The sequence below is a fragment of the Camelus bactrianus genome, chromosome 2 (genome assembly GCF_048773025.1).
Source record: "Camelus bactrianus isolate YW-2024 breed Bactrian camel chromosome 2, ASM4877302v1, whole genome shotgun sequence".
Classification (NCBI taxonomy): domain Eukaryota; kingdom Metazoa; phylum Chordata; class Mammalia; order Artiodactyla; family Camelidae; genus Camelus; species Camelus bactrianus.
Window position 1 is genome coordinate 90,197,737 of NC_133540.1, and position 25,095 is coordinate 90,222,831.

General features: G+C 44.3%; 1 protein-coding gene and 1 long non-coding RNA gene across 5 annotated transcripts; one reads left to right on the forward strand and one right to left on the reverse strand.

The window, feature by feature from the left end:
* Positions 1–449: 449 nt before the first annotated feature.
* On the reverse strand, positions 450–5,427 carry LOC105083999 (uncharacterized). Its single transcript, XR_012500289.1, has 3 exons — positions 5,006–5,427; positions 3,545–3,687; positions 450–1,761 (listed from the first exon to the last, which is right to left on the reverse strand). It is a non-coding gene; the product is annotated as an uncharacterized LOC105083999 (long non-coding RNA).
* PRDM8 (PR/SET domain 8) lies at positions 5,377–12,051 on the forward strand. 4 transcript variants are annotated; one of them, XM_074346023.1, is made up of 5 exons: positions 5,380–5,513; positions 6,830–7,038; positions 7,786–8,006; positions 9,008–9,239; positions 9,646–12,051. In XM_074346023.1, exons 3-5 carry the CDS (start codon positions 7,788–7,790, stop codon positions 11,277–11,279), a joined length of 2,085 nt encoding a protein of 694 aa, XP_074202124.1. In that variant the 5' UTR covers positions 5,380–5,513; positions 6,830–7,038; positions 7,786–7,787; the 3' UTR covers positions 11,280–12,051. The 4 variants fall into 4 exon arrangements, with proteins under 4 accessions (XP_074202122.1, XP_074202126.1, XP_074202131.1 ...); XM_074346021.1 differs by lacking the exon at positions 6,830–7,038 and having other exon boundaries at positions 5,377–5,513; XM_074346025.1 differs by lacking the exon at positions 6,830–7,038 and having other exon boundaries at positions 5,377–5,513; positions 9,649–12,051.
* The last annotated feature ends 13,044 nt before the right edge of the window (positions 12,052–25,095 follow it).

Below are 25,095 nucleotides of genomic sequence, written 5' to 3' on the forward strand. Positions count from 1 at the left end.
GGTGGTTTTCACTCAAACGGTCCAATTTACAATACAACCAGGGGAGTGCTTTGGGTATAAGAACATAGTTTGTGAAAAAACTAAACTGTATTTCCAAGGCTCTAACAAAGCAATGGGAATCATCACTGTTCTGGTCACTGATTGATATCTACTCCCCTAGTCTTTTTCATTCCTTTTATTTCTCGCCTCCCTTTTCCTTAGAGAAAATCAAATGTGTCTTTCCTCAGGCTTCAGGAAAGTGCAGTCGATGGATTCCAAGCTAGAAAGTCCTGGGCATGTGTGTGTTCTGCCTAGACCCCCTTTCCAGGAGAGGATTGCCTTATGCTGCTTATCTGCCTGCAGCCCAGTTTATAATCTAAGTCCATGCTTCAGAGGGCCAGCTGTGATCAAGTGCCAGGGAATCGAAAATCTGCCCAGTGGGAACCCACTGTGTTTCAATAAGCATCTCTCTTTTAACTCAGGAACTAGACATTCAGGTACCAGGTATTGGGATAATGTCCCTTCTCCTGGCTTTGTAAAGAAATCTGATGCAGAGCCTCTCACCTTGATGACATTCCCAGCCTAGAATCAGTCTTCTCAAAATCTGATGCTCCCTCCCACTTGAGACTACTGGACACTCCTTCAGCCCCAGTCTCCCTAGAGAGCCTGGCCCAGAGGGCAAGGAGATTCAGAGTGGCTGACTGCCTGCATTTCCTTCCTCCTACCCTACCCCTCCTACAAAGAGATATTCAAAGACTGTGTGTATAATTCTGGGAAGGTCTTTGTAACCTGCAGATTTGATAGAAAATTCCTTGCCAGATCTCTAGCCATTCATCTGGAGAGGGGTACAAAATCTGGGAGAATCCAAGGGGTCAGGATGCTGGATATTAGATCTGGCTCACAGGTTACTTTGACACAGGTGAGCATGAGACATTGATTTCAGACCTGTGGTGGTTGCTTTCAGTAGCACCAGTTTGTCCTGCTAGAAGTCATACCCAGAAGCCATTAAGCCAGTTGACTACAGCTTAGATCCAGGAGAGAAAATGAATTAAACAAAGCTCTCAAAGACTATCCAGCTCAAAGCTGAACTCCAGCAGAAAGGCAAGTGGAACTTGAGATCCCTCAGATAGAAAGTTTTAAACTTGAGAAAGGTAGGTTATAACTATAATGACAATAGTTACAGTAGTAGCAGCAGCATGAAAAACAGTTAACATTGATTGAGAAAGAGAGAAAAATGTGTCAGGAGTAATGATCCCAGCAGTTGGGACCCTGGCTATAAGATTATCCATCTTTTGCATCTCTGGCTGTCCCAGAATGAACCTGGGAAAGATTAATTCATTTATCAGCTATTGAACCCACTGTAATCCTTGCTAAGGAACAGGCCCATAATGGGATTGCCATGTATATTTATTAAAAACAAAGTGCCCCCTCCCCATACATGTAAACCTTTATTCAGCTCAGCAAGTCTGCCTCTTCTTGGCTCTAAGTTATCCCTTAGAAAGTTCCTTACTCTCCATGGTGAGGCTAGACAATGCAATACCCCTCCATGAAGTTACTCTCTGCCTCCCCCAGTCTCCTCATAAGCCCTTTCCAGAGACCTCCCTGTGGGAAATATAAGTTTAGGAAAAATTCTCCACTGTCTGTCTGCTTCTTTGGCATCCTCTTGTCTTCCAGTGTGAATATGTAAATATACGTGTGTGTGTGTGTGTGTGTGTGTGTGTGTGTGTGTGTGTGTGTGTGTGGTGCTTCGGTGATATGATTAGAGGGGGGATGAGCCAGGACCTATAAAGAGAGAGAAAAAGAAAAACAATGTTTTCATTCTTATAAAGTAATAATCCTTCTGAGTAAGTTGTTCTTAGAGACTTTGCCTGCCTCCTATCACAGAAGTTGAGATATTTGGGGCCCCATTTCTCTACCCTGGGAGAAGAAACGACATTTCCATTCAAATACTCTCAAGAATCAGATTTCCTTTCGTACCCTTTCTCCACCCTCCCACTTAAGTCATAAAAGGCACCACCTCGGGAATCATTCATCAACCTCTCTCCAGCCTTCTCTTCCAAAACAATACTGCAGTTGTCTACACATGTATTTTTTACCGTAACTGCCAGAAGCCTTGTTAAAGTGGAGCAAGGCAAAAAATACCCTCACTCTTCATTGTCATCCCTCTAATCATTTAATTGGAAATAAAATCCCAGGGAAAAGAGCTCCAAATATATGCATAAACCCATTGTTCCATTGAATTAGATAAAACCATTGACTGAGATGCACTTTTATAGTACTGTTTGGGGCTGAATAAGTGCTTCAGCCCTTCATTAGTGTCAGTGAATTCCAGTAATACTGCAGAATGATCTAAAAGTAGTTTATGTACCATTTTAACCCATACATTTCTAGAGAAATAAAAATAATCTGTAGATTTTCTTTACCTCCTATTAACAATTTTCATTTAGATCATTTATATTACCTAGCAAAATATGTACCACTTTAAAAACTGGAAAACCTTCAAAGTAGAAATTTCAAAGCTAATCTTACTAATATTTTTTTGTTATGTGTATTATTTAATACCTAAGACAAAGAGTTGGTTGGATTCATAAAATGTAGGAAATTCTTTTATTTGGGCATTTTATCTAAAATCAGTAGGGGAAATCTAAGTGAGCAGCAAATAAGAGAAACTGAGAAGAGATATCTGATGGCCAGATTCTCAGTATATAACTCTCCTCTTGGATGTATAGAATCTTAATTATTTTCTAGACTTAGAAGATCAAGCTCCCTCATTCCCAATTTAAATACCAAAAACATTTGTTATTTTATACAAATCAGAGTCTAGGTTTCAGTACCTCAAAGGAGACATAATCTTAGTGCCCTTTATATTTAAGAAAGGAAAGGCTAGGGAAAGGAAAAATGCCTGCCATTTAGAGTTTAAGCGTAAGAATGCCCATATACTGCAGTGGGTGCTTTTATATTTACAATATGTAGGAGGATTTTTAAAAATGGCTTGCATGGACAGATGACTTGTCCTGGGAAAGACTCTAAGGAGTGTTCTGTTCAACAGTTTAATGGAATTAGTTCAAAGACACTGCTACACACACACACACACACACACCATTGCTGTAGTTTCTAAGGGACCACAACTGTCTTATGGCTACTTCTTTATCTTAATTTGCTGGGGATTTTTACACCTGCATGTCTCCTGTCCTTTCTTTTTCCATTTCTTTTCTGAATTCATGTAAGTGAATTCTTTAACACTGCAAGTTATTTTTCAGATGTTTCAGGCAATTCTTTTGACATTTCTAATCCCACCATTCTTTCTTTAAACAAGTGATGGGGGGATGCTTTGTGGGGGGGTAATGAGTGGAGCACCCAGTTATAAGCCAATTGGTGGCTAAATAACTTTGCAGATTCTTATATAGAAATACGTGAAAGCCCTCAGCATTGAGTCTTGGTCGTTACATGAGTTGCCCTTGGCCAAACTATTTAAAAGTGTGCACACATGCATAAGAGGAATGATATGTTAAGATGAAGGACAGCTGCAGTTTGAGAAGGTTTATTTGAAAAGTCAATAGCTAACCTGGAAATTCAGGAAGAATTCTCCCCTTCCTCCCTGGTATATGAGGATCTTGCAACTCTTCCTTCTCCAAGTCCCAGCTTAATCCTAGGCAAGGGGCTCTGTCCGATCAGAAGGAACTTATGTGGGGAGGCTGACCAGGGCTGCTGGGTGAAAAGAGAAGGGAGGAGAGAGAGAAGAGAACTCAGTGGGAAATTCCTTACACATTTAAAAAAATTTCTTCTCAGCAAAATCCTTTCCGGGCCTCCTTGTTGTAGGCGCCAGCAAGGGAAGGCGCTTCGCGCCTCGCTGCTTCACTGGGTTCCGGAGGGAGGTCTCGGAGCCAGGAGAGGATCAAGGTAACACTGTACACATCTTTCCCTTTTAAGCTACTTTTTGCCAACACCAATATACTTACCTTATTTCAGCACTGGCTAAAAAATGAGGCTGTCTCCTTAAACAGTGGTTCTGCTTCGTCCACTTTAGCCGGCTACACGTCCTATTTATCCTAAAGCTAACAAATTGCCCTCTTCAATGTAGTGGTGTTGTGGGTGGGGCTGAGGGAGTGGGACTCTCTATACGACTCAAAAGTCTTTCTTCCCTTAGGAGCAGAGAGTTAAATGTCGAAAAAGAACCCCGAGAACTCCCAGCAAAAATGTGTTGCGACCTCTGTTGAAGGAGTCAACTTTCAGGCTGTTAAAGACCTCAAGTCATTAGCATCAGCTGCTGCACTAAAGGGGCAAGCCAGCGCCTCTAAGTGGCTTAGTGCACAAACGAGGCTCCCGAGACGGGCTCGGCAACTCCATCCGCTCTTCCACCACCTGCTGGAAGTGAAAAGCTCTCCGGAGCCCATCCCGGTAATAATTTTTACTTTAACTTATCCTCCGCAACCCTAGGGGGTCTTAGAATACCGACCGCCCACAGCAAGGGACCCCCTATGCAGCATGCGCCAGGCAGAGGCGGAAGAGCAGGAAGAGCTGGTGTCCCCGTAACCTGGGTTCCTGCCACCCATCTCCTCTTCACTTCTTCCCCGGTCAAGCACTTGTGTCCTGGGACCAGAAGATCCCCGTAAATCCCCTTCCGAGGTCTGGCAGCGTTCCCACAACATCCCCCTTACCCATCTCCATTTTCAAGGAAAGACTGAGCCAAGTTCTCACCAAAGCGCATCCTTTCTGAATCTTGCTCCTAAAGGCTTGGTAGTGTGAGCGCTCCTAGATAGAGCTGGTGCGCGTTTATCACCCCCAGGCAACTAGCTGCGCACATCAGCCGCGGCTCAAAGACCGGAGAATCCCTTGGGACTAATCCACGCCCCTCCCCCCATCCCCTTCACAGAACTCAGACTCTGGAAATGAACACGGGGTCCGTGCGTGTGCTGAGTGGCCAGCTCTCTACCAGAGGTTCTCCAGTGCCAATCGAAACAGTAAAAGGCCCTCTCCAGGTCTTTTGGTACTTCCCTTTCCGACCCCGAAACTGATTTCCCCCTACCAGTCCCAGAGGGCCGAGGCTTTAGGAGGCGGCGGGCAGGGCCGCGCTCTGAGAGGCGTTTCCACTTGGGGCAGGCGCTCAGGGGCAGCGGGGCGCGGGCAGGCCGGAGAGATCGCTTCCAGGCAGGCAGCGCCGGAGGGAGCGCCCAGCCCAGCAAAGAGTTAAAGGGAGGGGACGTGGGCTGTCACGCGTCATTGGGCAGATTATGTGCAGCAAACAAAAAGTGTGTGTCTGCGTGCCAGTCAGTCACTGCATCGGGTCCATCTGTACAACTCTCTTCTCTTCTCTCTCTCTCCTCTCTCTCTCTCTCTCTCCTCTTACTCTCCCCTCATTTCTCTCTCCACATCTCTCCATCTCTCTCCTCTCTTTAGGCAGGGCCTTCACGACTGCAACACCAACACCTCTTGACATGGAAATACACTGATACAATAGGCAAAAGAAATACTCGATTGCATCTCCTGTTTCCAGGTGGCCTTATTTGGTCGATTTGATCCTGACCTTATTCCTGGTAAGTATTTGCATTGATGGAGGAGGGGGATGGGAGGAAGGCAGGTTTGATGGTAAGAGTGGAAAATGTTGTCCGCTGTCTCCTCATTATCCAGAAGAGGGGGGAAATAATTGTTGAGGGGCTCTCCACTTCCAGTAGGGTAGGGTTATACAAAGGGAGGAGTGGGTGGAGAGCACTTTGCCCAAGAAGCAAGGGACTGGGGAGCGCGCGGCCGCCAAACAATGCCTGCCTACGGGAGAGGGCGAGCGGCAGGCGGCAGCGACGGCTTTCGGCGAGCGCAGCCGGCTCTGGGAGGGTCCCCCGGGCGCCTGAGAACCCGGGCCTAGAGGAGGATGCTGAGCTGTGAAAGGTTGGGTGGCAAAGGCGGCCGCATGCGGGCGACAGAGCCCAAGCGTCGCCCAGCAGTTATTGTGACCGGCTCGAGGCTCGTGGCGGCCGCCGCGGCGACGCGAACTCCTATTAGCTCGGCGTAGCGAGGATCTTTTCACCGTATTGTTAGGTAGAACTGCATTTTAATGATTGCGTCCCTGCTGTTGCCCGAAGTGACGGGGCGACCTCCCGGCACAATGAAACGCTTGTGTGAAAGAGACTTTTAAAAGGAAGAGAAAAATTGGGGCATAAAACGCTGAATTGAGGAAATTGAAAAAAGAGAGAATAGGACTCCGTTGAAAAGGAGGTTTTGAGAGGTTCTGAGGGATTTTTTAAATGTGTCTAAATTTGCAACTGGAGATGAGAAAGGCTACCTCGTGTGGGGTAAAAATGCCCAGGGATAGACGCTGTAGCACAATAAAGTAAGTTCCCACTTTGTGGGTATTTTTCTCTTATTCCTGTCTGGCAGATACAGCCCATTACTTGACATTTGAAGGATATAGCAGAGTGAATGGGAAAGAGCTGACCAAAGTTTCATGCTCTGTTAGCTGAAAAGGAAAAAAAAAAACACTATCTTGTAATCACATCTGCAAGATTAATTGGTTAATAGACATTAAGATAAAAATGGACATTACTCATATAATTTCATTAAAAAATAGCTTCTTAGGAAAAGAATCGGTCTCTTCTTTCCTGCTTCTTAAATTATACAAAACATACATAAATCATTGCCACGTTATTGGGGAAAAACCAACTTGAGAGAATCTTTTAATCAGTCAGAAAGAGTGAACAATGCAGTTACTCAAAGCTACTTTAAAATTTAAATATCTGTTTTGTTTGTTCGTTTAATGGTAAGTCTTGTGGGGGGGGGTGTCCAGCGGTAAAGGAAGGGAAAATGTCTCTTTATGACAGCTTAATAGAGAGCCCTCCGTTGGGGCATTACTTTCTAGATTGCTGCGGATTAAACAGCTGGAGAGCCCACCGAGGTCTACTCAAGCAGGGCTGCCCTCTCTTGCCCAGACAGGATCCTATCTGGGAAAACAGGAATTCACCAGTCATTACACATGTGGTATTTCAGACAGGGGACACTTCAGGCCTGCCCTGTACCTGCTCACTTTATGAGGCGCATGCGACTCTATCCACCCCCTTGTATAACAAGGTAACTGGGATTCACTCTCATCCATAAATAAGCATGTCGAGAAAAAAATAATTACCTCTGCTCGCTGCTTTTAATTAAAGCCTCGGAGGGACAGTGTTGGATTATGGTAATGAGCAGACATACGTCCCCTCTTGTAGGCTGCAGAGAAAGGTTAGCTGACACCGAATCAGTGGCCCTGACACTCCACTTGAAATCCATTCGCCATGCTCCGCTGTCTCCGCCTGCTTGCTCATGCTGCTTCCCTCTTTGGAAGAAAAAATAATAATAATAAAATCAGCTTCTGGGCACCCAGTTCAATACATAAGAGGAGAAGAGAGGAGCTTTCTTCTAAGGGTTAAAAGTTTCTTTCAGTCTGGAAAGTCAATAGTCTAGTAAAATATCCTATTGTTCTCCCCTAGTCTCCGACTTCCCCCCAACCCTGCCCCATTCTCCCCCAAGGTAAAGCAAAACAGCGATCTTCTCTTTCCTAACCCTCTGTTTTTCTTCCTCTCAAGCAATCACTCTACTCTGAGCTCCCCCATTGAAATTTTTTTTTAATTTTTAAAGGAAAAGAAAGTACTCTTAGTTGGCATCTTCAAAATATGCCAGATTTAATCTGCTGTTGGCTTTATTTCTGAAATAAGAGCTATGGAAAATTCAGGCAAATTCAAGAAAAATCTGTCTAGTAGTTAAAATATTCTTCCTGGATTCATAGAGGCAAAAGGAGTAATGTAATTCGCTTCCACTGTCCTTTGTATCTGTCTCCAGTGATGGAGGATTCGGGCATCCCGCGAGGCATCTGGGATGGAGATGCCAAGGCTGTCCAACAATGTCTGACAGATATTTTTACCAGCGTTTACACTACCTGTGACATCCCTGAGAACGCTATATTTGGTCCCTGTGTCCTGAGCCATACTTCCCTGTATGACAGCATAGCTTTCATAGCTCTAAAGTCCACCGACAAGAGAACAGTCCCTTATATCTTCCGGGTAAGTCTTGGCTGATGCTACGTAGGGTATGAGGGTAATATCCTGTTGAAAATGAACTAATAGTCATTTTGATGACAAGCTGAGACAGCTTCTGAAATCTGAAAATGCAATGATGTGAGAACACATTTTATCTTACACACCAAAAATTAGAAAAGGAAAATTAAACTCAAAGTATTGTCAACTGATTTTCTGAAATAAATGACAAATTTGATTTTGAATGCCAGATATGTCTAAATCAGTGCCTCAGTTCTGAGCTTTCCTGGACATGAACACCACTTCCTTAACTCTTTGGGAGAGTTCACTAGGGTTGTGGCTATTTGCATACTAAGTACTTTCTATAAGTACTTTAATTATAAATATTGGGTGCATTTGCCTTCCAACCCCCGAGGTCTCTTGTTCCTGGGAGTATTACTCTTGCTGGTAAAGCTAGCTAGTGCCAAGAGTTCATATTTAAATAAAAATTTTAATGGTTTGACAATAAAACATCATTAAAGCCATATATTTGAGAGTGAAAAGTCCTCATTTCCTATTCTTTCTTTACAAAGAAAAACTATTAATTGTTTAAGCCAAAATTAGGAAGATAAGTGAATGCCGTAGAATAATTGATAAGATCTAAGCTTGCTTTTTACTTGTAAAACGAACAAAATCCCCCATACTTTTGCAATGGGGTAATTTAGAAATCAATTCTCAAGAGGTTAACACTAATTTGGATTGTAGGAAGGAACATCTTCATTTATTGTTCAGCCAGTGTATGAAAACGACGACTTAAATAATCTATATATAATTGATTCAGCTTGCAAGGGATGTCATCCTGCCTGCTGGTGACAAACATGAGGGTGGGTGCCAACTTGGGTCAAGTTTTTGGAAGCTTGATCTCAGATAATTCATTGGAAAAGAATAAGGAGAAATGGCCCTGGCTCCCATGGCCATAGAAGTCTCACAAAAAGTCTCCCTCCCTCGGCCCCTCCCTTCTTGTATTCTTTCTTGTCTCTACACTGTAGGTAGACACCTCAGCGGCGAATGGTTCCTCAGAAGGTCTCATGTGGTTGCGTCTGGTCCAATCAGCCAGAGATAAAGAAGAGCAGAACCTTGAAGCCTATATAAAAAACGGACAGCTGTTTTACCGCTCTCTCCGCAGGATTGCCAAAGATGAGGAGTTATTAGTTTGGTACGGGAAAGAACTGACTGAGTTGCTCTTGCTCTGCCCCTCTAGATCCCACAGCAAAATGAATGGTAGGTTGGCTCTCGACCTGCGTATGGGCCCTTAGCAAGCGGGGAGCAACTCGGGGAGCAACTCAGGGAGCATCGGGGCTCACTCTGGCGTCTCGGCGCGCCTTTCCTCCCTTGGAGTGCCTCAGAGAAAGCCTCTAAGATATAGTTCGGAATGAAGCTGGGACAGATGGGTGAGGATAAATCGGGGCACGCTTGGCTTAATTACTGTACGGCCCCCAAGTCAGGTGGCAAAGTCGGATTAGGCCTTACTGGATATTCTGTTCTTGGGCACTCAGTCCCTGATAGGTAACGGTGGATTTGTGAAGAGGGTGATGGCAAACTGTCCTGCAGACGATGCTGAATAATCATGTGGTATGCGTGTGTGTGCGTGCGCTTGTGTGTCTGTGTGTGGCGTTTGCTCACTAAGCAGGGTCGTCCCCTTACACATGCCTGGAATGCAGCCAACGTTTCCAGTTTGAGTTCCCCTATGTGGCGCATCTGCGCTTCCGCTGCCCCAAGAGACTTCACAGCGCTGAGCTGAGCCCCCGAGAGGAGCAAGGCGGCGGCGTGGGCACCAAGGATCACGGGGGCGGCGGCGGCAAGGATCAGCAGCAGACGCAGCAACAGGAGGCACCCTTGGGTCCTGGCCCCAAGTTCTGCAAAGCCGGCCCTGTCCACCACTACCCGGCCGCCTCCCCCGAGGGCGGTAACCCGCCTGCGGCTGGTGGCGGCGGCAGCGCGAAGCCGTCCACGGACTTTCACAATCTGGCCCGAGAGCTGGAGAACTCCGGGGGAGCCAGCGGCTGCTCCCCAGTCCGGAGCCTCAGCAGCGGCAGCAGCGGCAGCGGCCACCAGGAGGCGGAGTTGAGTCCCGACGGCAACGCCGCGGGCGTCGGCAAAGGGAAGAGGAAATTCCCGGAGGAGGCGGGGGAGAGTGGCGGCGGCGGCGGCGGCGGCGGCGGGGGCGGCGCGGGGCTGGTTGGAGGCCGGGGCCGCTTCGCCGAGCGGCCCCTGCACGCCTCCAAGGAGGACCTGGTGTGCACGCCGCAGCAATACCGCGCCTCCGGCAGCTACTTCGGCCTGGAAGAGAACGGCCGCCTCTTCGCGCCGCCCAGCCCGGAGACGGGCGAGGCGAAGCGCAGCGCCTTCGTGGAGGTGAAGAAGGCGGCCCGAGCGGCCGGTCTGCAGGAGGAGGCGGCCGCCGACGGCGGGAGCACGGCCGCTGAGGACCAGGACGCGGGCGGCGGCGGCTCCTCCACGCCCGTGGCCGCGTCTCCGGCCGGCGCCGAGAAGCTGCTGGCCCCCCGGCCCGGGGGCGCGCTGCCGGGCCGGCTGGAGGGCGGCAGCCCGGCGCGGGGCAGCGCCTTCACCTCGGTGCCGCAGCTGGGAGGCGCGGGCGGCAACGGCGCCGGGGGCGGCGCGAGCGCGGGGGCCGCGGGCGGGGCGGGCGGCGGCCAGGGCGCCGCGTCGGACGAGCGCAAAAGCGCCTTCTCGCAGCCGGCGCGCTCCTTCTCGCAGCTGTCCCCGCTGGTGCTGGGCCAGAAGCTGAGCGCGCTCGAGCCGTGCCACCCCGGCGACGGTGTCGGCCCCACCAGACTCTATCCGGCCGCCTCCGACCCTCTGGCCGTGAAGCTCCAGGGAACCGCGGACCTGAACGGAGCTTGCGGGTCCCTGCCGAACGGCGGCGGCGGCGGCGGGCTGCCCAAACAGAGCCCCTTCCTCTACGCCACTGCCTTCTGGCCCAAAAGCTCCGCCGCCGCGGCGGCCGCGGCAGCCGCGGCCGCGGGGCCTCTGCAGTTGCAGCTGCCCTCGGCGCTCACGCTGCTGCCACCCTCCTTCACCTCGCTGTGTCTGCCCGCACAGAACTGGTGCGCCAAGTGCAATGCCTCCTTCCGCATGACCTCCGACCTGGTGTACCACATGAGGTCTCATCACAAAAAGGAGTACGCCATGGAGCCCTTGGTGAAGCGAAGGCGGGAGGAGAAACTCAAGTGCCCCATCTGCAACGAGTCCTTCAGGGAGCGCCACCATCTCTCCAGACACATGACCTCGCATAATTGACACGGAAAGGACCCCAGCTTTCCACGGGCGCATACGCACAGTCGAGCCACCTGCAGGAACAAACACTCTAGGATATCCACCACCTCCTTGTGACCTGAAACATCGAGCGCACATACACACACATACACACACGTGCACACATGTGCTCTCCCCCACAGCCTTTACATCCAAATGTTTACCCGAGACCTACACTAGCGCGCGCTCACACACACACACACACACACACGACAGGATGGTGGATTTTTGATCTGGTGGGTTGGTTGAGGGGTTTTCTTTTGAATGCACGCATTTTCACTTTCCCAAAAACAAAAGTACATTTTTAAAAATGTCATATATTGCAACATATTGATGCATTTGTCATACGTTTCTACTTAAATTATTAAGCACTTACGATTTAGATGTAATAATTATATGTAAGGGCAAAATTTATTTTAGATATAAAGTAAAGGAGGAGTGTGAAATGCTTTCTGCATTTCTTGATTACAGTTTGTGTTCTTACAAAATAAGCAAAACAAATAAAAAGGGGGTCACCATTCAATTTAAATTTCCAGGGGAAGTGCATGTATCATGAAATGATTATGGACTTCAATGAAGAATGTCATCATTATGTAAATATGTATTTCCTTTTAATACAAAGTGTAATTTTGTGCCAGTGAAATGGAGTCTGAATAGTTACGTGTTTCTTTTATCCCTGGAAAGATTTATTAAACTTTATAGATTATCCGGATATGTTGGATGCTTTGACAATAAATGACTATTTTCTTCAAAGCAATTATTTGGAAAGTGTTTTTCAAATTTTTTTTGTAGCTAAGGGCTGCACTTTGAGTAGATACTATCTATTTTATTGAGAAGAGATAGCAGAAGAGAGGGGCGATAAACCCTGCCCCACTTGCATTATTTACTCTAAGCCAATTTTGAGCCTCAAAGTTAGAAGGTAAGGTTTGATTATTAGTTGGAACATCTTTATCTGGAAAGTGTTGAGCTTCTTGATTAAAGGACAAATTATTTAAACAAAGATGCCTTCAGGGACATGCAGCTAACCTGTCCCTGGAATGTCAGCATTGTTTTCAGCAGCAGGATAACTAGCATCTTCACAAGTGGCCATTCTTCAGGCCTGGGTCTGGGGGACCAGGTGAAGGCCCTATAGTAGGGCATCCCTACTACAGGTTCTACTAGTGAAGCTTACATGAAAGAGCATCTTGTGCACTAGAACCCTTCAGCTTTTCTGTCATTTCCCACTAAGAGACCCTAGGGAGAGCTTCTTTGGAAACCAAGGTGAAATGACCACAGTGGTCTAGGTATTGCAAGTCCTGGCCTTCCTTCTAAAATCCTGAGCAGGTGCACAGCCTCTGACAAAAAAGAGCTCTGGAGCATCACAATACAGAATAACCTGATAACTTTCCTCCTCTCCCTGCCCTTCCTCTTACAGAAAGTCCCTCTGTACTCTTCATATACTGACAACAGTTCTTAAACAGAGTATACACATGTAGGTGCATGTAGTATGTCCAGCAACCAGTAGATGCAAAACCAAATGAATGATGATCCTTTAGGTCCTAGAGTAGCAAGCACTTGATCTATGGGCATCTTCAGAGTCACTCTATAGATGCTCTAGTGACAGATATTGCACTGATTTATCTATCACAGAAGGTGTTTTCCCATTTTTTTCTTCCTTCCTTCACAATCTTGCCAACCGTCCCCTATGTCAGAAGGAAGACACTTGTGAAAAGGTCTGAAATGGGAAACTTGCACGGAGTCTCACTGCAGGCTTTCAATGGTTTTCCTTAAAGGGATTGTAAAAACTTCATTATCTTAAGGTGAATACAGAACAAGTTATTAGGCAGGCAAAGACCAGGGGCAAGGCAAAAAGGTGTATCCTTAAGTGTGACCAAGGTTGTTGAAAAAGCAGGCTGACTTTCTTAAGATTATCCAAGTACTTTTAGCACTACATTTCTTTGAGGCTTGCTCTCAGTTTTCCTAGGCAACAGTTGGGTAATTTGAAACACTAATCCTCAGCAAAGTGTGATGAGAAGAACAATCCAAAATTCCAGTTATAACTGCTCTGAATGACTAGTATAACCTTGCATCATTATTGGCATCATTAATTTACCTGCATCTTGGTGTCTTATCTCTACAATGAGTGAGACAGGTTCTGCTATCTTTAAAAGAACTTCTAGCATGGGGAAATTTTTTTTTTTTCTAGTGAGCTAATCAGGCTCTTTTTAAATCTAAAGAGGGCTTTCTGGAGAAAAGATCAAGATTGGTTGTGGAGCAAATTTGATGGCAAGAAGTAAGAAAGATATTTGGGGACAAATAGAAAGTAGGCCTCAAGAGATCTTTAAATCACAATGCCTGAGAGGTTGACTAAATTGCCTGGAACATAGTGGATCTCTGGAGCAAAAGTTTCTTAAAAACCAACCAACCAACCAACCAAGCAGCCAACCAACCCAGGTTGCCTGGGGTCTTACTTTAAAAAACAAACCAAAAAAACTTGAATGCCCTTTCATTTCTGTCCCATTCTTCCAGAATCTCCTTTTCACTATGGTGGCTTTATTACCTGCTGGAGATTCAAAAATTGAATTTAGATCTGAAGAAAAAGTAAGCAAATACTGCTTTTTGAAAAGGACTTCCTCATAGTCTAGAACGTTATTTTTTTGAGGGACACATACAGACACCTCCTGAGCTTCCCCTGTGTTTTCTTTTGCATGGTCATTGACTTAATCACACAATGTGGAAGAAAGCCGAGCCTTGGCTGAGCTACTGCCCAGGCGACCCAGGTAGGTGTGTTCGTGGCAGACACTTTAGAGCTGGGCAGCTTTGCTGACCAAACTGCCTACAAGACCTTTTTGGAGAGAAGCAGTAGGGGAAGGGTGCCCAAAGCTAGTTTTGCCTTCAGCCAAGGCAAACTGAGGCATGTTTTCTTTTAATGTTGCATTAAGCTTTCGGATGTATCTTAACTTTCTTAGATGAGAATTTCTAAGATTCCATAACCCCACCCCTCTGCTGAGCCGGCTGAGGCCATAGGCGTAAATGTCGGCGCACAGCTGCGGAGAAAACAAGGTCACAGGGTCATGCAGACTTGGAGCAGGCTGGTGCCCTGAAGCCCAAGCAGGTGGCCTGAGCTCCGAGTGCCTGCCAAACCCACAGGTCCTAAAGACTGGGGAAAAGGAAAACCGAGCGGCTGCCGCACCAGTGCTTGTGGTGTCCCACTCAGGGGCAGAAGGCTTGGGAGTGACCCGGCGCCTAGCGTCTGCGATCCCCAAGCGTGCTGCCTCTGGGCGGACTGCGAACCCCTCTTCTCTGTTGGCGTTTGTGCGTGGGAGGGGGCGACGCCTGTATTTCCCAGGATGTGTTTGCAGAGGACAGCGTACGCGCACAGGCGTGCGGGAACTAGAGGGCCAGGAAAGGACGCACGCACATCTCTGCACAGCTTTGCAGGCTCTGTAGAGCCGAGACCGACACCGGACCCAGCGGGGAAAGTTCCCAAGGTCCCGGGCCCACTCCTAGCTCTGAGGCCCTCCGAGGCCCTCCGAGGCCCAGAGTACCGCGAGTAGAGGACGCAGCCGCGCGCCGGCCAGTTGCGAACATAGATGTGCAGCCACAGCCGCCGTCCGGCGCTGCGGTGGGGGTTGAGAGGACAGGGGTCCAGCGGGGTTGCGCACTTCCTCCTCCCACCCAGGTCTCTGAACCTCTGTGCACGCCGCTTCCGGTCCTCTGCAGAGTTTGCCCTCTCCTCAGCGTCTCTCTTTAGTCGCCGGGTCCAGTAAGCGTGATCCGCTGCGCCGAGACCTTGGACGCCCGGGACCAGTCATACCAATAAAACGGCCAGGAAGTGCACCTCCGACTCCCGATTCCGAGGGCCCGAGGCCCAGGGCCACCTGCCTCTTGGGTCAGGGGCTTCTCCTCTCCTTCCCTACGCATAATCGGCGCAGACTCCCCTCCGCGCCCACAGGACGGTGGAGGAGTCCGCGCTTGGTCTGCAAGGCGCACGGGGACCTGGGGAGGCGCACACACCCGGAACCAGGGGCAGCCGTCAGCGCTCAGCCGCGCCGGGACGCCTCGCTTTAGCGGACCACCGAGGACCCAACCACGGAGCGCGGGCAAGCGCGGCGAGCAGGGATCCGCCCCGAGGTTTCAGATTTTCTTTTCCAGTTCTCTGTTCTGGAATCAATTTGGATCATTCTGTGGTATCTCTGTTTCCCCATCCCGCAATCCTGCCTGACCTCCACGTTCTTTTCCATCTCTTAAGTACTTCTGGAGATATGAGATCATTTCTGGAGTTTTATTAGGAAATCCCCACCCTAACCCTCACCCCTGATGATTCTCAGCCATTCAGGCAACCAACTCCTGTGGTGGTCGCACCAGCCCAACCGGAGACTGCATTGTGCATATATTGGGTACTGAGGACTACCTCACACCCTACTTGGGGATGCAGAGAGAGGGACAAGTGCCAGTCCTCTCTAAATAGACAAACACATACACACACCTGGGATCTCACACGGCCACCTCTTGAACAGTTCCTCTTCGTAGAAGCAGCAGCTAGTCTGACTTTTGAACAGATAACCTTTGGGCCTTGTTTGGAAATACTGTCTTCCGCGGAAGGTGCAAAAATACCTCCAATGGGTGTAGAAAGTTTAGCCTGCTCAGAAACTGAACTGGGAATGGAGTGAGAAGCTGGGCCACCTCCCTTTCCTCTTCCAAATGCATTTGAGTTGACAACCGGGCCACGAGGCCTAGAATGCTGAGGCAGAAACAGAAGCCTTAGACTGGTGGGCCTGAACACTTGCCGGCTTTATAATCGGGCTGGGCAGGCAGAAGGGATGCTCTCTGCTTCTCTGCTTCACAGATCCCATTCCTAAGGCAACTTTTGCTTTTCTTATTTTAAATCAGGACTTAAAATTTTTAGAAACTTGTCTCTTCTCCAGGACTAGAGGATGAAGAAACTGAAGAAAAAGTTCTTTTAAAAAAATTATATTTTTTAACTCTCTAGGGTGAGAGGTCTGGTAAAGTGTCCTCCTTTCATAGCTAACCTGGTTATGATCATTGTTATTTACTTATTCCTTTTCAAGTTGTCTGTGTCTGTGTACTGGAATATGTATGTATGTATGCATGTTTGCACACATGGTGCATTTTTACGCATATATGTGTATATTATGTACATACATATACATTTATATATACAAATGTACGTATCCATTTTAGCACACACATAGATACACAACTGGCAGGCACTCTTCTAAGTACTTTTCATATGTTGCTTTGGTTTAATTCTCACAACCTATCCAGGAGGAAGCCTCCTAAGGGTCCCAATTCATCATGTTTTAGGATCTTGGAACAGAAAGACGTGATACAATATCATAGTATAATGGAAAGAATAATGGCTCCTAAGGCAGGACATCTGCTCCAAATTTTGAGGCCTTTCTGTCTATGTATCTCAGTTTACTTTACTTGAATTTGTGAATAATACTACTTGTGGGCTTATTGCACAGCTGTGTCTTGAAAAGCAAATACAATCATTCATGTAGAAGCTTTTCATACTATTGTACAGGATTAACTTCCCTTTTGATAAGAGAGATAGATTTTTAGCCTCGGCTTATCTTCCTCAGGTGGTCAGGATGCTCTAGTCCTCTCTAAGAACTCTTTTGTGGCCTTGACTTCCTTTAATGATCTTTGCTCATTTTCAAGCAGAGGTGGGAGTAACAGCTGGTTTCATTTTGTAGATGTGTATTTAACTACTCAGCTCTTCTTTCTTACGTCCCAAACTTACAGAAGGATCACTGAAATAATATTTAAGAAGTAAAATCAAGCAAGCCTATAAGTCCATCGAAGGATGTATGGGTTTAATTGGCTTAGCTATAATAATCTTAAATTATAAGTACCATGTGTTCCCAGTACTTAAAAATTATATACAAGCAAAACAATAAGAACGAAAAGGGCTGTAAGAGCAATCCTAGCTATAATTTGCCCTTTTGTAGAAAAGATGCTCGAAATGCAGAAGAGAAGCCTGTTTCTCTTCCTGCGTACCATTAAAGAAATGACATCTTGCTTAGAAAGCTATGCTGTCTCAGTGCTTAGTGAAAACAACTCTGGTTTTGCAGATCATGGTGATGCATGAATGATATTAATCCAACAGTCAGTATCATTAGAAGGGATCCCTGATTCCAGCTCACTTTTTTTTTTTAGTGTTTTTAAATAGACTTTGAGCTAGAATGTGTCATTTTATCATTTCCCCTCTTTTAAAATTGAGATTTGAAGAACACCTACACTATCTTCTTCTCTTTCCCAAATTCTTCAGGGAGTAAATTCTTCAGGGAAATATCCTAATGTCCTTTGTAAACGAAGAACAGGAATGAGATTTGGAAGAAAATAATTATGGGATGAAAGAAATTAATTCAACCAGTTCTTTGTCCCTTCGCTTCTCTTCGGATGTCTAGCCATCAATTCCAGATTTCTTTTTTTTTTTTTTTTTTTTTTGAGAAAAGCAAAGCTGTGGCTTTCAGGGGAGAAATCCAGAAACCAGTCCCACCCTTGACCAGGAGCCCAGGGCACATCTGCTGTGGGGGTTGAAATCCAGAAAAATGTAGCATGATTATACTTTTCTCTAGGGATTCATCTGGGATGGGTGTGCCAGTGTTATTGCTTGCAGAACTCAAAGTAGCTTTTTCTGTGTTTGGTAACTTTGTGTGTGTGTGTGAAGTGTGAAACTTTTTGAAAGTATTTAATGACTTCTTTTCTCCCAGACAAACAAATAAATTAAGATCTGTTTTCCCCTCTGGCAAGATTTCACTGGGTCTTTGAGAGAGAAAAACATTGCCAAACAGCGACACCCAGTCCCCAAAATGATAAAAAAATCATGCGGGTTAGAAAAATCTTAGTATCCATAGGCCTCTCTAGGCTCAGGGGTCCAGGGTGGGAGCCAAATGAAGGTACAGAAAAGAAAGAAAGGGACTAATACTGCAGGGTTCCTCCTACAAAGAGAGATAAATTAGATTTCCCCATTACAATGCTTTTAGAGAGGGTTAAGTACACTATTTGCTTTAGCAGGGCTGGATAGAGGTAAATAGTGAATGTGGGAAGCTCATCTGCATGGACATTTAATCTAACCTCTGAATTCTGTCTCAGAACCTCTCACCCTCGGTTGCCTCTGCCTTATGACTTTGTTAGGTATCCCTTAGTCCTTTGCCCTCCAGCAGAGGTGGTATAGAAGATTCCCACCAGTATGAATAAATAGTAAGAAAAAATGTTTGAATCTTACGTGAAAGTATTTTTTTCCCTCCATTTGCTTTTTAGGGGCTTAATTCCTAATTTTGGAACTGTCGAAGGAAAGAGGAGGCATTGGTATGTAGAGGTTCTTCTCTTCTGGGGGTGGTAATGCTTAAGACTGCTTCCAAATCAGAGGTCTTTGAGTTTGAGGCTACACTTGAAAGTGTTTATTAAGCCTCCAAACATGCCTAAACTTAAAACCAGGAAGATATTTAGAAAACCTACCTTTCAAAAACCTAACTCCATGCAGAGTAATGATAATAGCATGGTAAGACAAGTTTCATCAAGTTACATGGTTGCCAGCAGCTCCCATCTGAATTTCTTAAATCCTTTAAATATCCAAAATACATCTATGTTGGTATTAAGCCAGTTTTGTAACAGCTTAAAAACAGGGACTTGGGATTTCAGAGAGCACACATTTTCTCTCTTCTCTGGGATGGTGTCTTCCCTTTGACCACACTTCAGGAGAAGCAATTTAAAGTTTAATACGTACAGAGTCTGGGTCCCTTTCATACCAGCTCCTACACAGCTTACTCAGGGACCCAGGAGCATGGTCAGCTGGAAAATCATGTAAAGACACTGAAAAAAGAGGACCTCTGGTAACAACTTCACATTTTCATTGACTCAGTAAGGTAACAACTCCAAAAGACGACAATCCCCAGAGACAACTATTCTCAGAAATTTTCATCAGAAACGTTATTAAGAGCTCCCAGAGCAGAGGAAAAGCAGTAGTATCTTTGGACATTGTAGAGGTCCTCGAGGGAGCAATCGCTCTAAATCACCTAGGTATCTGCTAAAAATGCAGATTCTCAAGCTCATCTCCAGAAACTGGGTAGATCTCATGAGGGGCCCAGAGTCTTGCATTGTAAGCGATCATCCTAAGTGAGTCTAGAGCGGGTGGTTCTTGGTCCACACTCCACACTTTGAGAAACACCGTGAAGGGTTTAGAACAGCAGCCAACCCTTGGGAAACTTAAAATGTATAAATCCTCAGTCTAGAAAATGGCTATGTTGTTGATATATTGAGGCTCAATTGAATTATAGTGCTATAAATATACATTAAATTAAAAAATCTTCACTGATGCTCTATCTTTGTTTCATATGGATTTTTTTTCCCATTTCTAGTGATTCATAACATGTCAAGATTTTGCTGTTCTTTCTCACTCAAGTCTGGGTTGTTTTGAACAACAAAAAATAGAAGTGCATAGAAAATTCTCTGTTCAAGAAAACCTGTAAGCTAAATCTTTATGGAAAAAATGTTCAATATTTGTGGATCGTCACCCTCTGAGGGGTTAGATTTTAAGTTTTTGGATTCCAATGCATTAGGTTTTCTAAAATCATGTCGCAACTTATTTGTCTATGTGTGTTCCCTCCCTTTACCAACTCAGACTCTGACACCAAGCTCCCAAGAGCTCTCTTTACCCCTGGATTTTGGATGGGTAATAGCAGCAGAAGTGAAAATCTCTTGAGCTACCAGTTTGCTCCCTGTTCCAGCTCACCAATCAGTCACTGCTACTTCTCTGCCAGCCGACGCCAGCACAGAGGCTGCCACTTTCTGATGGTGAGTGATGCTAAGCCACTGACTCCTGCTGCAGAAGCTACTGGTGCCAGGGAAACAGACTCCTCCATCGGCTTCATAGCACTGAATTTGCTAACTCATTACTGTAGCCTCCACCTAGGACTCAGGCCTAAATCTGGGGAGGCGGGACCTGCAGGGCCTTGGCAGCACAGTATAATGTAGGATTCGCAATAACCCATCAGTTCTGATGTTGCCCATTGTCCACAAACACAATACAGGCTCCTGGAATGCATTTTAAAAGGAAATACAACTGTAATAATCCTGTCCTCTTGGGCTTCTAGACTTGTCAGGACCTGCCTGGATTCGAGGGTAGATGCAGTTGAGTCCTGGGACCAGAATTACAAGATCGTTTTAATGTCCACACATTTCTTTATTAGCTAAGAGAATCCTGCTAAAAAATTTAGATTAAGTTTCAGGAGATCTAACATCTAATCTCCTTCTGGCTCTGCTGTTCTCTAGCTATGTGACCTTGGATGAGCTAACTTCGCCAAGCCTCAGCCTTTTCACCTCAATGTAAAATGAGAGGGTTAGACTAGATCAGAGCTTTGCAGACTTTTGGGTTCATAAAAATTACTAGGACCCTTGATAAATGGACTTGGCTCCATTTCTGCAGATCAGAGTGAAGGCAGCCACTGCCCCTGTATAGGAATTTGCATTTTAATAAACTCTATGGGTGATTCTTTAACCACTTTTGGGAAATAGTTGTCTAAATCAGTGGTTCTGCAGTCAGGTCTCCTATTAGAGACAATTGGAAAGTTTTAAAAAATATTCATGACCGGTCCCACTCAAAATTAACTCATCAGAATATCTGGGTGTGGGACCAGGCACTGGTGCACTTGAAAGCTCTTTTGTGCCGCAAGGGTCAAGAATGAGTGGATTAGATAATCTCTAGAATCAGTGCTTAGCTCTAGAACTCAGGCTTTCAATCTAGGATTTTTGGTCCTATAGCTCAGTTAAAAGTACGGGGCACTCTGTGATTATAGATTTACTAGTTGTTATGGTCTGAATTGTGTTGCCTCCACCCCAAATTCCTATGTTGAAGTTCTAAGCCTTAGTACCTCAGAATGTGACTGTATTTGCAGGTAGAACCTTTAGAGAGGTAAGTAAAGTAGGGTCACACAGAAGGATCCTAATCCACTATGACTGCTGACTGGTGGCCTGGTAAGAAGAGGAGATTAGGGCACACACCACACAGAGGTTTAGCTGTGTGGAGACACGAGGAGAAGGCTATCATCTGTGAGCCGTGGGAAGAAGCGTCAGAAGACACTAACCTTGCCCACACCTTGGTCTTGGACTTCTAGCCTCCAGAATTGTGAAAAAATAAATTTCTGTTGTTGAAGCCCCCCAGTTTGTGATATTATGTTATGGCAGCCTTCGCAAGCCAGTACATTGGCAGACAGTTCACTGAAACCCATCTGACTTTAAAGAAAACAGCAGTTGTCTTATTATTCCTTCAGAACCAACTTATCTCCAGTATGGACCCAAACAAACTAACACACACACACAAAGTCATTTAATGAGTACTATTTTCCAAGTCCTGATTGAAGATAGGCTATGAAAATACATACTGCAGCTTAGAACACTACGACCTAATCTTGAGGATGATGTTTTAAACAGGACTAAGAAAATTTTCAGTGCTTTTTGCTACTAATAATACATGACAAACCTGATTTCAATTAAACGATACAGCACTACCAAATTTTTAAGGGGGTCATGTCAGTTTAAATTTTGTTTATGAGCATATAGGAAGCAAAATTTATTAATTTTAATTCTACGTTTTATAAGACAACCCTATCCTCTGTCTTAGTATATTCCTAATTTCTCATGTCTCTTTCTTAAGGTTGTTTAGTCTTAATTTCAAATGAGTCAACTCAGAGAAAAACTACTCAAAGGCGTCTTTTCATCATACCCTGGAAAAACACATTTAAACTGTAAAGAAAAAGATATATTGCCACCTAGTGGAAAATAGACAGAATCATCTGTTGTACTTCGGGTTTTAAACTACAAAATGGCTAGTACAAGAAAAGTCTTTAAATGTTTTTTGATTATGAATAATTATGCTTTGTTAGTGAAAGGATGTCTTCCATGTTTAGCTGCAATATCACTTTTGACTTTTAAGTTATATATTCTTTATTTTTTTTAGCAACTACTCATACATATGCTGTTGCTATATGCTGAGTGACAAAGTCGAACTCAACCTTTATCAAAAATATTTAGCTAAATTGACAAAATAATTTACAGCTAAATATTAAAAATATTTACCACCCACAGAAGATCAATAATATAGTAAACAATCCATGTCAATATAGCTGACTGAGCTTGGGGAAGTCACAACTCTGGACGGTTTCCTCATCTAAAAAATGAGGTTGAACTACGTGATTTGTAAGATATTTTCAGTTCTAATATGATTATCTATCTATCTATATATCTATAACACACATTTATAGTTATTCAGCTCAGGGTCTTTTTAATAATTAGGAGGGTGTCCAAACTCGGTTTAGGAAGCATTCTTGGTAAGATAATAGGTGTATGTCTTTGGAGTAACGTTTCAGCACAGAATGAAAGAAGCTTATTAATGGGAAGGAAGTTCCTATCTATTTATTTGGTTGCCAGGTTCCCAGGGCTTTTTTTCCATAAGAGTAAGGTGACCTGGCTAATTTTAACCTCAGTAATTACATTCTATCCAGCTAAGTTATCCTTGCAGCTTCTATTTGGATATAGCATCCTTTATTGTTTCCTGTCCTAAACTTTTAGGAAGTTGCTAGTAACTGATTCACTGTTGCTGACCTTTAATAAGCATGAAGAATATTAATGACTTGGTAATTCTGTAGGTCTTTCCTACCATAGGCCAGGGGAGGAAAGAAGAGTTTAAAGACACTTCCCTTTTAACAGCCCTTGGTATGTCCCAAGAATGTCACAATCCTTAATTAGTTAACCTACTATGTGTGTGCTTTCTGAAAAGGTCCTATTTCAGGTGATGTAATTCAGGGAGCTTAAGTTATCAAATTGTTTTGGCTCAAATTGCTGGATACAGTTTCTTTCTGTACAACATTAAGACATCCCTATCAAATAGGATGGGCTTAAGGAGAAAATATCAGTGTGTCTACAGGAAATAAGGAGGTAGGCTAAGTTAGTAGGTGTCATGAAATATTACAGAGAAGTCGTTTGCTATAATCACTCAACTTTTAAATAGTTAGTTGTGAGAAACTACATTTATATGAGTATTAATAAAAATAGAGGACACAGGAAAGATTGATATCAAACTTCTGTTTGAAGCTTTGCCCAGAGACAAGGTGTCAGGAATGCTAATTATACCATTTCTAGTAACTTCTCTCACTTATTGCTTTTTCTATCCCATCTTCCTCCCCTCCCTCACCCCATTACACCCTACACAGACAAGAAAGGAAAAGGAACAAACGAGAGAAATAGCTAATTTTCCAGAGTCCATTTATCCTAATAAAGTCTTGAAAAGTTGCTTCTGACAGTTGAGAACAGAGAAGACATCTAAGGTCTCTTTTTTTCTTCCTAGAAACTTTTTTATGTGTGCTCTCTTTAGTAATAATTGACTCTTAGATGCATATTGTGGTATTTGTTGCCAAAATTGTGGTATGTGTTGCCCATTTTACCTATTCTCTTTTTAAACAAGCAAAATTGAAGAAAAATAATGTTCTAAGTGTCAAATATGAATCTAAAAACTATTTGCCTTCTTAGGATGCATATCTGTTTCTCCTCTATTGCCTTTTCTATACAAATAACCAGCTCCACTACTTTCAGAGGTAAAAAACTTCAGTTAATAATGTGAAACACTCTTTATCCTATCAGATCATCACTTTCATTGTCAGGGTCACCAGCGTGTTACATATCATCTAATTTCTTAATTAGGTAGGTAGCTTCAGCAATAAAATATGGAAGAGGGCCACTACATGCTTGAAACAACAGTTGGATGTGACAAGGACAAATGAAAGGTCATGACACATGTCATTAGGGAAGCCATTTCTATAGGTTTGGAAAAAAATTCTCAGATTGATCTATGACTTAAGTTTCAACATAATTTAATATATCTGTTCCTTCAACAGATACATCTGTCAATGATTACCATTATTATTCTCTTTAAGATAATATTCCCCCCTTGCATTGGAGTGAGACAGCACTCGAGGACATATGTCATAATGAGATGGTACCCTCTCTATTAATATATAATTCAAATATTCCATTTCAATTAAAGAAGGCATCCTAAATACAGACCCATGGAATGGGTACTTTATAAGGTAACTGTTTTGACTGCATTGATTTTTTTTTCTTCCTTTTTTATCCAAATGCACAATCCTTTGATATACATTCCAGGGAAGCTGAGTTTAAAAAATCAAAAGTTTTGTCATAATAAATGAGAAGAAATTTTTGAAGTCATACATGTTAAATTCCAGGCATTTTCTACGGCTCGTCAGAGAAAGAAGGTGTAGTATAATGAAATAATTTAGAAATACTGCTGATACTCAGAATTCAGAAAGTGTTAAGATGGAAAAACATCCCAGAAATATAGGCAAAACTTTCAATGGGTCTTTCTTTATATATATATTTGTATACACACACACACACTCATAGTCAGTTTACAATGTTGTGTCAGTTAATTTTTGGTGGACAGCACGTTTTAGTCATACATAAACATACATTTATTTATTTTCATATTCTTCCTCACCATAAGTCACTACAAGATATTGAATATAGTTCCTGTGTTATACTGTATGAACTTGTTATTTTCTATTATATATATATTAGTTAGTATCTGCAAATCTCGGACTCCCAATTTATCTCTTCCCACAATGGGCCTTTCTGATAAAATATTGGTCTGTTTAGGAATAAAAAGTTTTATTAACCCTCAATTCTTTTGTACACATTTATCATATGCATGATAATAAGCTTATTTATATTCAACCAAACATTCATTTGGCAAGCAGCCTAGAATATTCTAGTGTTCTAA

Bases quoted from the DNA above. Each gene is read 5' to 3' on its own strand.
- PRDM8 (XM_074346021.1), top strand. From the start codon at position 7,788: ATGGAGGATTCGGGCATCCCGCGAGGCATCTGGGATGGAGATGCCAAG. The intron at 8,007-9,007 runs GTAAGTCTTGGC...TCTACACTGTAG, and splicing joins CAGTCCCTTATATCTTCCGG to GTAGACACCTCAGCGGCGAA. The intron at 9,240-9,645 runs GTAGGTTGGCTC...TTGCTCACTAAG, and splicing joins ATCCCACAGCAAAATGAATG to CAGGGTCGTCCCCTTACACA.